The sequence below is a fragment of the Capra hircus genome (assembly GCF_001704415.2).
Source record: "Capra hircus breed San Clemente chromosome X unlocalized genomic scaffold, ASM170441v1, whole genome shotgun sequence".
NCBI classification, from domain to species: Eukaryota; Metazoa; Chordata; class Mammalia; order Artiodactyla; family Bovidae; genus Capra; species Capra hircus.
Window position 1 is genome coordinate 36,310,766 of NW_017189517.1, and position 13,380 is coordinate 36,324,145.

The 13,380-nt window shown below is 37.4% G+C and overlaps 1 protein-coding gene across 1 annotated transcript in view; it reads left to right on the forward strand.

Moving 5' to 3' along the window:
• NUP62CL (nucleoporin 62 C-terminal like) overlaps nt 1-10,659 on the forward strand; it is a 107,483-nt gene extending 96,824 nt beyond the window's left edge. The window contains exon 10 of the mRNA XM_005700211.3: nt 9,563-10,659. Coding sequence (XP_005700268.1) covers nt 9,563-9,651 — 89 coding nt within the window. The 3' untranslated portion in view covers nt 9,652-10,659. The remainder of the gene's footprint in view (nt 1-9,562) is intronic.
• The last annotated feature ends 2,721 nt before the right edge of the window (nt 10,660-13,380 follow it).

Sequence of the window (13,380 nt, forward strand, 5' to 3'; positions counted from 1 at the left end):
TTAAACTTGTATAAAACTAAGCTTATTATTTTCACTCTCTCCTGGGCCTCTCAGGTCTGTAACTCCTACTTTTCTTTTTTTCAGTTGATTACTGCTATTTATTCAGGACTTAAGGTAGGCTGATTAAATTTCATTCAGTTGAATCAGTTCAGTTGCTCAGTCATGTCCTACTCTTTATGACCCCATGGACTGCAGTGTGCCATGCTTCCCTGTCCATTGCCAACTCCCAGAGCTTGCTCAAACTCATGTCCATTGAGTCAGTGATGCCATCCAACCATCTCATCCTCTGTCATCCCCTTCTCCTCCCACCGTCAATCTTTCCCAGCATCAGGGTCTTTTCCAGTGAGTCAGTTCTTTGCATCATGTGGCCAAAATATTGAAGTTTCAGCTTCAGCATCAGTCCTTCCAATGAATGTTCAGGGCTGATTTCCTTTAAGATGGACTGGGTGTATCTCCTTGTAGTCCAAGGGACTCTCAAGAGTCTTCTCCAACACCACAGTTAAAAGCATCAATTCTTTGGTGCTCAACTGTCTTTATAGTCCAACTCTCACATCCATCCATGACTACTGGAAAGATCATAGCTTCAACTAGATGGACCTTTGTTGGCAAAGTCATATCTCTTCTTTTTAATATGCTGTCTAGGTTGTTCATAGCTTCTCTTCCAAGGAGCAAGCATCTTTTAATTTCATGGCTGCAATCACCACCTGCAGTGATTTTGGAGCCCCCAAAAATAACGTCTCTGACTGTTTCCATTGTTTCCCCATCTATTTACCATGAAGTGATGGGACTGGATGCCATGATCTTAGTTTTCTGAATGTTGAGCTTTAAGCCAACTTTTTCACTCTCCTCTTTCACTTTCATCAAGAGGCTCTTTAGTTCCTCTTCATTTTCTGCCATCAGGGTGTTGTCATCTGCATATCTGAGGTTATGGATATTTCTCCCGGCAATCTTGATTCCAGCTTGTGCTTCCTCCAGCCCAGAGTTTCTCATGATGTATACTCCGCATATAAGTTAAATAAGCAGGGTGACAATATACAGCCTTGACATACTCCTTTCCAAATTTGGAACCAGTCTGTTGTTCCATGTCCAATTCTGTTACTTCTTGACCTGCATACAGATTTCTCAGGAGGCAGGTCAGGTGGTTTGGTATTCCCATCTCTTTAAGAATTTTCTACAGTTTATTGTGATCCACACAGTCAAAAGCTTTGGCAAAATCAGTAAAGCAGAAGTAGATGTTTTTCTGGAACTGTCTTGTTTTTTTGATGATCCAACAGATGTTGGCAATTTGATCTCTGGTTCCTCTGCCTTTTCTAAATCCAGCTTGTAACATCTCGAAGTTCATGGTTCACATACTGTTGAAGCCTGGCTTGGAGAATTTTGAGGATTACTTTACTAGCATGTGAGATGAGTGCAATTGTGCGGTAGTTTGGACAATCTTTGGCATTGCCTTTCTTTGAAATTGGAATGAAAACTGACCTTTACCAGTCCTGTGGCCACTGCTGAGTTTTCCAAATTTGCTGGCATATTGAGTGCAGCACTTTCACAGCATCATCTTTTAGAATTTGAAATAGGTCAACTGGAATTCCATCACCTCCACTAGCTTTGTTTGTAGTGATGCTTCCTAAGACTCACTTGACTTCACAATCCAGGATGTCTGGCTCTTGGTGAGTGATCACACTATCATGGTTATCAGGGTCATGAAGATCTTTTTTGTACAGTTCTTCTGTGTATTCTTGCCACCTCTTCTTAATATCTTCTGCTTCTGTTAGGTCCAGACCATTTCTGTCCTTTATTGTGCCCATCTTTGCATGAAATGTTTGGTATCTCTAATTTTCTTGAAGAGATCTCTAGTCTTTCCCATTCTATTTTTCCTCTATTTCTTTGCATTGATCACTGAGGAAGGCTTTCTTATCTCTCCTTGCTATTCTTTGGAACTCTGCATTCAAATGGGTATATCTTTACTTTTCTCCTTTGCCTTTAGTGTCTCTTCTTTTCTCAGCTATTTGTAAGGCCTTCTCAGACAACCATTTTGCCTTTTTGCGTTTCTTTTTCTTGGAGATGGTCTTGATCACTGCCTCCTGTATAATGTCATGAACGTCCATCCATAGTTCTTCAGGTACTCCGTCTATCAGATCTAACCCCTTGAATCTATCTATCACTTCCACTGTATAATCATGAGGGATATGATTTAGGTCATACCTGTATGGTCTAGTGGTCTTACCCACTTTCTTCAGTTTAAGTCTGAATTTGACAATAAGGAGTTCATGATCTGAGCCACACTCAGCTCCCAGTTTTGTTTTTGCTGACTGTTTAGAGCTTCTCCACTTTTGGCTGCAGAGAATATAATCAATCTGATTTCCATATTGACCATCTGGTGATGTCCATGTGTGGAGTCGTCTGTTGTGTTGTTGGAAGACAGTGTTTTTTATGACCAATGCATTCTCTTGGCAAAACTGTATTTGCCTTTGCCCTGCTTCATTTTGTACTCCAAGCCCAAATTTTCTTGTTACTCCAGGTATCTCTTGGAGTATATCTTTGGTATATCTGTAAAAACTGTATATACTATTGCTTTGTAGTTTTTCCATTTTAGGCCTTCTGTACTGACTTTCCAAAGTGAGGGGTGAGGATTTAACTCTTTTTACCACACCCATTTCCTTCTCTCTATCCATGTGTAATATATATTAATAAAATATGAATGTAATATTCAATTATCTATATATATATAATTATGCAACACATATAATATATGTGGGGCTTCCCTGGTGGCTCTAATGGTAAAGAATCTGCCTGCGATGCAGGAAACCCCGGTTCAATTCCTGGGTTGGGAAGATCTCCTGGAGAAGGGAATGGCAACCCACTACAGTATTCTTGCCTGGAGAATTCTATGGACAGAGGATCCTGGTGGGTTGCAATCCATGTGGTCACAAAAAGTCAGACATGACTGAGCGACTAACACCACCTTTCATAATATATATACCACCATGGGTATATGGTGTTTATATATATATATATATATATATATATATATATATATATATATATATATATCCCCTCCCGCCCCCCACCCCATCCCACCTTTCTAGATGATCACAAAGTACCAGGCTGGGCTCCCTGTGTTATACAGCAGCTTCCCACTAGCTACCTGTTTTACACATGATAATATATACATGTAAATGCTAGTTTCTCAATTGATCTTACCTTCTCCTCCTTCCCCCACTGTGTCCACATGTCTGTTCTCTATGTCTCCGTCTCTATTCCTGCCCTGCAAATAGGTTCATCGGTAGTATTTTTCTAGATTCCATATATATACATTAATATATGATATTTGTTTTTCTAACTTACTTTGCTCTGTATAACAGGGTCTAAGTTCATCCACCTCACTACAACTGACTCACATTCATTCCTTTTTATGACTGAGTAATATTCCATTGTATATGTGTACCACATCTTCTTCATCCATTCATCTGTCAATGAACATCTGGGTTGCTTCCATGTCCTAGCTGTTGTAAATAGTTCACCACCACTTTGAATTACCTTTTCCTGCTGATTCCAAATCCTTTCTAGAGTTCAGATGTTACAGTTCTCAAAATTTTGTTCTTGTCTACTTTCTTACGTCTTTGTCCTTGTGGTTTTGTGCTTTTATGTTTTTCTTCTTCTTTTTTAAATCTCCTTACTGCCATTTCACAAGTGTTTTGGAATGCAGCAGCAGTAAATGCATATGTTTACATCTTTAATTAGTCTTTTATTGGTCTCATTTTCCCAGTGTTACCCCAACCCAATTCACTTTCACACAACTGCCAGATTGATTTTGATATAATGATGCTCTCTGCTAATCATGTCTTCAGTACTTCCCATTGCTGTATATTTTTTATTTGCATAATATACAGAGTGCCATGTATAATCTAGCCCCTACCTATTTTTCCACCTCATCTTTTGTTTGCAGCATTACATTTTAAAATTGAAGTATAGTTTATTTACAATATTGTGTTAGTTTTAGGAATACAGCATAATGATTCAGGTATCTTGCAGGTTATATTCCATTATAGGTTATTACAAAATATTGAGTATGGTTTCCTGTGCTATGCAGTAAATCCTCACTGCTTAACTGTTTTATGTATAGTGGATTGTATCTGTTAATCTCATACCCATGATTTGTCCCTCCTTTCCTTTCCACTTTGGTAACCATAAGTTTGTTTTCTATGTGTGTAAGTAATATTTATGGTTTTGCAAACACTCAGTATTCGTTTATCCATATTTTTAGATATTTAATTGATTCTCCCAGCATACCCCACCCCATCATTGTGTGCCTGGTAATTGCTCCCATGTCAAATCATCTCTTCTATGAAGCCTTCATTGACTCCTATTTTTAATAGCTTGTTCTACATACAATAATGTCAACATTTATCATACACTGTTGTAGTTATTTATTCACATATTTACCTTCATTACCAGAATTTGAGCTTCTTGATGATAGAGGTTTTATCTTAGTTATTTCTCTATCTTCAGAACTTAGCATTGTCTGAGATGAACTTGAGCTTCCCTGGTAGCTCAGACAGTAAAGCGTCTACCTGCAGTGCAGGAGACCTGGGTTCAGTCCCCGGGTCAGGAAGATCCCCTGAAGAAGGAAATGGAAAGCCATTCCAGTACTCTTGCCTGGAAAATTCCATGGATGGAGGAACCTGGTAGGCTACAGTCCATGAGATTGCAAAGAGTCATACATGACTGAGCAACTTCACTGGTTCACTGGAGATGAACTTGGGGGCCTTTATATATGTTTTTAATTTATTTGTCCCCTGATATTTACACAGCACACTGTACTCAGTCTTTGATGGTAAAACAGATACAGAGGTAACAGACATGTGTACATGAATATTATACCTTATTATTAAATAGTCTGCATTTTAGTGGTTGTTAAATTTTACATTATAAGGATACACTATTATTTGACTAGTACCTGTTGTTACATATTAGTTAATGTTTCTAGCTTTTTGCTTTTCTAAATTGTGCTTCGGTGAGCCCCAATGTAGGTAAATTTTAGGATATATCCATGGTTATTGGACGTAGATAAAGTTCTTAGAAGTTAAAATGCTGAATTAGAAGTAATATTTGGCTTTTGACTTATGGTTCTTCCCAAGTAAGTTGCCCTAATTATATTTTCACCACCAATTCATTGTTGTTGTTCAGTCACTAAGTCGTGTCCTACTGTTTGCGACCCCATGAACAGCAGCATGCCAGGCTTCCCTGTCCTTCACTATCTCCTGGAGTTTGCTCAAACTCATATCCTTTGAATCAATGATACCATTCAACCGTCTCATCCTCTGTCATCCACTTTTCCCCCTGCCTTCAAACTCTCCCAGCATCAGGGTCTTTTCCAGTGAGTCAGTTCTTCACATCAGGTGGCCAAAGTATTGGAGCTTCAGCCAGCATTAGTCCTTTCAATAAATATTCAGGGTTGATTTCCTTTAGGATTGACTGGTTTTACCTCCTTGCTGTCCAAGGGACTCTCTCAATAGTCTTCTCCAGCATCACAATTCAAAAGCATCAATTCTTTGGTGCTCATCCTTCTTTATGGTCCAATTCTCACATCCATACAGTTAATTAGGTACCCATTTTTCTGCACCTGAAATCATCATCACTACCACCATCATCATTGTTATCATTCCTTGCTCAGAGTTATAGATGAAAATAATATTTCCCTTGTTTAATTTACATTCCTGTCATTAATGAGGTTGAGTCTTTTAAAAATTTTTATAAACAATTTCCTAGGAAACTTTATTTCCTAAGTTGCCTATTTGTGTCTTTTGATCATTTTTTGTCAGATTATTTTTTCCTTTAATACCCCAATTATTTTTCTAAAAGGAGAATAAGAGGTATACTATAGTAGTGTTTATGAGAATACTTTGATTCTGTTGATAGTGAATTTAATAGCATTTATGACACCACCCTTATGGCAGAAAGTGAAGAGGAACTAAAAAGCCTCTTGATGAAAGTGAAAGAGAAGAGTGAAAAAGTTGGCTTAAAGCTCAACATTCAGAAAACTAAGATCATGGCATCCAGTCCCATCACTTCATGGGAAATAGATGGGGAAACAGTGGAAACAGTGTCAGATTTTATTTTGGGGGGCTCCAAAATCACTGCAGATGGTGATTGCAGCCATGAAATTAAAAGACGCTTACTCCTTGGAAGAAAAGTTATGACCAACCTAGATAGCATATTCAAAAGCAGAGACATTACTTTGCCAACAAAGGTCCGTCTAGTCAAGACTATGGTTTTTCCATCATGTATGGATGTGAGAGTTCGATTGTGAAGAAAGCTGAGCGCCAAAGAATTGATGCTTTTGAACTGTGGTGTTGGAGAAGACTCTTGAGAGTCCCTTGGACTGCAAGGAAATCCAACCAGTCCATTCTAAAGGAGATCAGTCCTGGGTGTTCTTTGGAAGGAATGATGGTGAAGCTGAAACTCCAGTACTTTGGCCACCTCATGCGAAGAGTTGACTCATTGGAAAAGACTCTGATGATGGGAGGGATTGGGGGCAGGAGGAGAAGGGGACGACAGAGGATGGGATGGCTGGATGGCATCACTGACTCGATGGACGTGAGTCTGAGTGAACTCCGGGAGTTGGTGATGAACAGGGAGGCCTGGCATGCTGAGGTTCATGGGGTCGCAAAGAGTCGGACACGACTGAGCGAATGAACTGAACTGAACTGAATAATTTTTATATGTATAACTTAAAAGTAATTACAGTAGAAGGCTATGCTTGTGTTTATTGACCAAATTGCTAATTTTCATAAATTTCTATGAAAATCTTGCAATTTTTATCTGAAATATTTGCAAGTAGACTAAGTAAGGTAAAGAAAACGTCTGTCCCTAAGCAGAATGGAGCTAGCTGGAAGCAGTTTTACCAGAACCTTTTTTGGGGAAGTCATTTTTAAGAAATATTTTAAGCACACAAATATGCTGTCTTAAACAATAACTGTTTAATGGAGGCCTGTGCAAACATCACACCATCCACTTTTAGAACATTTCCATTACCTCTAAAAGTTTTCTCTAGCTTGTTTGTCGTTAATCCCCATTCCTACTCTGAACCCTAGGCAGGTACTTATTTACTTTCTGTCTTTACTGATTTGCCTTTTCTGGAGAGTTTAATTAAATGGAATCATATTATATGTGATTTTCTGTCTGACCTAGTGTTTTCCAGGTTCATTTGTGTTGTAACATATCTCTGTATTGTATTCCTCTTTGTTGCTGTGTAGTATTCCAGTGTATGGACATATCATATCCTGTTTATCCATTCACTGGTTGTTTGAAGTTTGTGTTTTGTCTTCCAAATATAATTTTAGCTCTTAGGTTTAACCAGTAGTCCACTTGTTCATAGTTAGAGGTAGGAGTTCAACTTCATTTCCATGTAGACATGCAGTTGTCCTTGTATTATCTGTTGAAGACTATGCTTCCTCCATTGAATTATCTTGGCACCTTTGTTAAAAATGAATTGACCATAAATATAAGATTTTTTCTGGCCATTTTTTCTGTTCCATTGATCTCTATGGCTATCGTATGATAATGCCATACTGTCTTAATTACCGTTGCTTTGTAATAAGTTTTAAAACTGGGTGATATAATTCCTGTAATTTATTATTCTATTTCAGATTATTTTAGCTGTTTTGGGTCTTTTGTCTTTCCATGTAAATTTTAAAGCTTATTTATTTCTACAAAAAATAGCCTGCTGGAATTTTCATAGGCATTGCATTGAATTTGTAGATCAATTTGTGGAGAACTGACATCTTAAAACTATTGAGTCTTTCAGTCCATGAACATGGAATATCTTTTCATTTTTTTAGATCTTCTTAGTTTCTCTTAGCAGTGATTTATAGTTTTTATTGTACAAGTCTTATAGTTCATTTGCTGTTTATTCCTAAATTTATCTTTAATTTATTTATTCCTGAGTATTTTAATTCTTTTTATGCTATTGTGAATGGAGTTGTTTTATTAATTTCAGTTTCATATTGTTCAGTACAGTTCCTTTGTAATAATGGCAAATGTGTATGGCGTATTTCCCATCAAATTTCAGCTATTACTAGCATTTTACTTCTAGTATAGCACATAATTTAATAGGCCTGCAGCAGTAAAAGAATCTGCCTGCAATGCAGGAGTCACAGGAGACTCAGGTTTGATTCCTGGGTTGAAAAGATCCCCTGGAGGAAGAAGCAGCTACCCACTCCAGTGTTCTTGCCTGGGAAATCCCATGGACAGAAGTGCCTGGTGGGCTACAGTCTATAGAATCACAAAGAGTTGGACACCACTGTAATGGTTTAGCATGCACACATGCAGGGACTAATCACTGATGCATATCATGGGACCATTACTCTGGGCGGTTAAGTGCCTAGGTACAGTTTTTGCCCTTAAAGAATGACACTTCTGAAAAATATGAAGTATGTTAATACAGAAATAGTCTTGAGAATTCAATTTGAAAACATGACAAAATATTTATGGTAAGGCTTTCTTAATAATGCTGACTTGTGTTTCTCAACATTTCATTGATTTTTAAAAATGTTTATGAATTTACTCCTTTGCATTTAATATATATCAATCAGCAAATTAAGTAGATTGTGCTTATGTTAACACTTCTGGCCTCAAGTTAATGATTTGTTGTAGTGCTCATTTGTGCTTTTATCACATTGAAAAATGTTATTTAGGGGGAAAAATTGCACCCTGCAGTTTGTTATTTCAACAGAAAGGAGATGTTTTTTGCCAGACTGTTTTCCTAGCCTTTCAGTAGACAACCATCATTTAAATCACTCGTTCTTAAAAGATGTGATCTTATAGTGCCTGTATGTCATAAGATAAAATGAGATATTATACTTCAAAAACTCTGTAACATCTGTTCTTTTCCAATTGGCTGAAGAAAATTAAAGTATAGTGCTGTACATTTTTTAGTTTTTCTCTTGTAAAATTTGTCTTAAATTTTTGGGCCCAGTTATTGCTTATCAGCCAGTGAGCATTAATGAACACTAAAACAAATGACCATATTTATTTATGCACATTAATAGAAAAACTCAGATTATCACACTTACTTCAACAGCTTATTTTTACTACAGAAAGTTACTGTTTTATATTGTAAAACTAATGGTATTTTGTGTTGCTCTGCTCTGAGCAAATTTAAGGACCACCAAGTTAAATTAATCATTAGAATGAAATAGAAATATGAAGCTACTCAGTGTACTAATTTGCTTATAGGCAACAAAGATCTACACATTCAATTTCATGGCCATCCTGAATGGCACTTCTAGGCTGTAATGAGTAAAAAGCAGTTAACACTTCTCTTCAGCAAAACATAAATATCAGGATAGACCATAATTTCCATGAAAGCTAGGGAGAGAAAATCAAGAACACTCTTGTCCAGTAGTTTCCTACCAGATAGACACATGTTTTTCTCTTAATACTTAACACTATTAAAATTGATATGTAAAGTTTTATCAATCATATGTTGAAGGGAGAATTAAGTTATTATGTTCCTGGGATATTTCTACCTCTGAATAATGTTGTGTGCCTTTTCCCCTTATAGATATGCTTCAGAGGAAGGTAGAAGAGGTAACACAAATCCTAGAGGATCATCACTGGGAAGAATACAACGTCAAGATGGCTTTTGATTAAATGACCCTATTTTGAGCAGGCTGTTTTTGGATTATACATTACCTTCAAATTTTGATGGTGTTCATTAGAATAGTATTTACAGCTACTATTCCCTCTTTGGTACAATAAAGTATGCATGTATTTTTTCCACTTAAATATTGTGGTATTTGAAAATGATACTGTAGTTTGGCTTTTAGTATTAGCAAATCAAAACTTTATCAGCTCTTCTGTCTAGGCAGCAACCTCTTTGATGTTGACCCTGTGTGTGTAATTAATTCATGGCTTACTCTCCTAGATACCATATCTTACTGCCAGTACGCATTGTCCTTTTCACTCCAGCCAGATCATAGAGTAATGTTTGCCCAAAAATAGATGCCAGCCAGTCTTTACTGGGTGCTTGTTAACATTCAGCATATAGTGTTAGCTACTGTGAAGTCTCTGTCCTCAAAGGCACTTACTGTCTCCTTTGAGATACAATTAATGCCTTCTGTATGAAAATAGTATAGACAATACAAGAAAGTGTGTTATGAATTACAGAAAGTATGCTATAGAAATTCAGAGAAGTGGGACTTCCCTAGTGATCCAGTGGCTCAGTCTCTGTACTCCCAATGCAAGGGGCCCAGGTTTGATCCCTGGTCAGGGAACTAGATCCCACATGCTACAGCTAAGTTCACATGCCACAACTAAAGAGTTCACATGCCACAATTGAAAGTCCTTTGCATGCCGCAACTAAAGAGCCTGCCTGCCTTAACTGAGACCCAGCTCAGCCAAATAAATAAATACATTAAAAGAATTTCAGAGAAGGGAGGAAAAGTTAGAGTGGATTTAGGGCTTGAATTAGGCTATTTTTAAAGGTTCAGGCAGTTTATTTTTAATGTGCATATAATCTGGCATTTTACTTGATTTTAGCATGTGATGAATACTTTTGGGGTTTATGTATTTATTTGTTTTTCAAGAAAAAGCCTTGTTCTTAGCTTCTGATTTCTTGTGTTTTGTGTTTTACCTGTCATAAATAAAGGTGATGCTCTGAAAAACAAAATAAACTACTTAAAAAGTTTTTGAATGACTAGTGCTGGTTGCTTGTCATTACTGCGCTGAATTTCTGTTGCACTGACTGAACATGACCATTCTGAGGCAGACATATTATAGAAAGAGAATATTTTTGAAATGAATATTAGCGATTTAATTCACCTTATGAGTAAGCCAAATATCAATATTTACATGGCCTCTTTTTTTTCCTATCCACACTTCTCAAAGTAGCAGCTTCTAATCAGATAAGTTTTTATTACCTCTCAAAATTATAGAATATGAAAAAATTCAGAGGCCATTTAATTTTATGGATGATTTCTGTAGGTATACAGCTTTTGAGTATAATCTTGAGTAATCTGTAATGTTTGAGTACAATATTATTACTACTGTACCCTATATAACATTTTCTGTATTTTTTTGGCAATTCAACTCTTGTAGTCTGTGAATACATTGTTTCACATTCAGGAAAGAGAACATAATATATAGAAGAAAACACTGGGTTTATTCTTGTCCCTGCTTAATTAACTGGACAGATACTTTCATTTGAGGAATTATCTTTTGTCTACAACATAATAGAGTTGGACCATATGAAAGTTTTCTCAACTGGAATAAACTAGTTTCCACTTCTCTTAAGTTTTGTGGTTCCTTTATATCTTTTCACTACCAGTACATGCTTACTATAAAACTTCCTCAGTAAAATAAAGATGGGGCTATAGTTTTCCTGTTGACTTTGCATTGAGAGGACATAAAAGAGGCAAGTGAATGGCAAGTGACTTCTAAATCAGTGCAGTTACACTGTAAGCTTACTGGTGGATCTCTACTGTTTGGAGCCTTAGACTCAATCGTCTTTAAGGTTACTTCTGACGGTGGTTCTAATATGTATCTAAAAGACGTGGCTTCCCTGATAGCTCCGTTGGTAAAGAATCTGCCTGAAATGCAGGAGACCCCGGTTCGATTCCTGGGTCGAGAAGATCCCTTGGAGAGGGATAGGCTACCCACTCCAGTATTCTTGGGCTTCTCTATGACTCAGCTGGTAAAGAATCCACCTGCAATGTGGGAGACCTGGATTCGATCCCTGGGTTGGAAAGATCCCCTGGAGAAGGGAAAGGCTACCCTACCCAGTCCAGTATTCTGGCCTAGAGAATTCCGTGGACTGTATAGTCCATGGGGTTGCAAAGAGTCAGACATGACTGAGTGACTTATACTTTCACTTTTTCACTAACGTGTCTAAAAGATGTGACATTGTTGAGCAGACATGAATTACAAGATCAGAAATAACCTATTTGTGCCAGTAATTTTAAGTCTACATTTTTGTTAGGTACTGGATTCTTGAGACCCCTCCACCCCCCAACCTTTGTTAAAGACCAGCTGTATTAGCTGAAGGAGAATTCTTAAATTTGTCATGCTGACACTTTCCCAGTGCTTATTTACTTTTTTTTTTTTGTCCTTTGAAAAAGATGCTATATTTGTTTTCTCTATAATGGCATTTATGCTATCTAATTTGGAGAATTTGAAAGACATGCACAATTGTTTACTCTTAATATTAGATGAGTGATGTTCTCCCTCTTCAAGAGAAGATTTTTGGTTTTAGCATCTTCTTTCATATCTGGAAATTATAATTGCTTCATAATATATTCATCAAAAGTGTGTTGTGAACAAAGCACCTAAAAGGGACAAAGCCTGAAAATATGTCTATGTTAAGGAGGAACTTCTGGCTTAATTAAACTAACCTTGTTAAATTGTCAGAAAGATAAATGAGGCATATTTTTCAGCTTGTCATAAATTCTTCTGGGGTGAATTTGTGAAATTACCTCATGATAAGATCTCTGTGCCCATGAATAACATCTAGAAATCTCAAAGCTTTTTATATACTGTCCGATATCCTTATGAACTGGAGAGAGGATGTTGTGGGAAATGGAATAGCTATTATTCCACAGTTAATAAATTTGGCAGAGCTAGAAATAGCCCAGTTTTCCTTCTAGTGCAATTTTCTAAGTGTTTGTCCCTTGGTACCTACCACTAAACTGGCTACAATTATACACAGGTACATAGAGCACTTCCTTTTGACCTTGCTTTCTAGTAATTCTACCTCGTATATGTCTTTTTAGCCATTCATTCTCCACTCATCCCACCTAGTGGACTTGTAATGTAGTGTGTATCACTTCAGTACCAATAGGATATATGTTTTATTAGAAGTTGTGTACAAGTCTGGTGTGGTTGTCAGTGTAGTATTTGTTCCACCCTTTGCTACCTTCCCAGGGGACAGATACACTAGCAACCTTGGTGTGTTTTTCCATTTCGTCCTTTATCACTGTGTCAACTGGACAGCTTGGTTGAGCAGCAGAATTCAGCCCCACCACCAAATAAAATTTACCTGGTGTGGACTATGATATGACCCACACTGTTTTTGCTTAGATTCCAACCCTGTTCTGTGCCAAAGCCACAAAAGGGCATGTTAGAGCTGTATCCATTTACCTGTGTGCTTTAGAAGCACAGTTTTTGCATATGCCAGGTTTTGCTTGGTGGATCAGACAGCAGTAAAGAATCTGCCTGTAATGCAGGAGACTGGGATTTGATCCCTGGGACAAGAAGATCCCCTGGAGAAGGGAATGTCTACCCACTCCAGTATTCATACCTGGAGAATCCCATGGACATAGGAGCCTGGCAGGATACGGTCCATGGGGTCACAGAGTTGGACACGACTGAGCAACTAATACACAA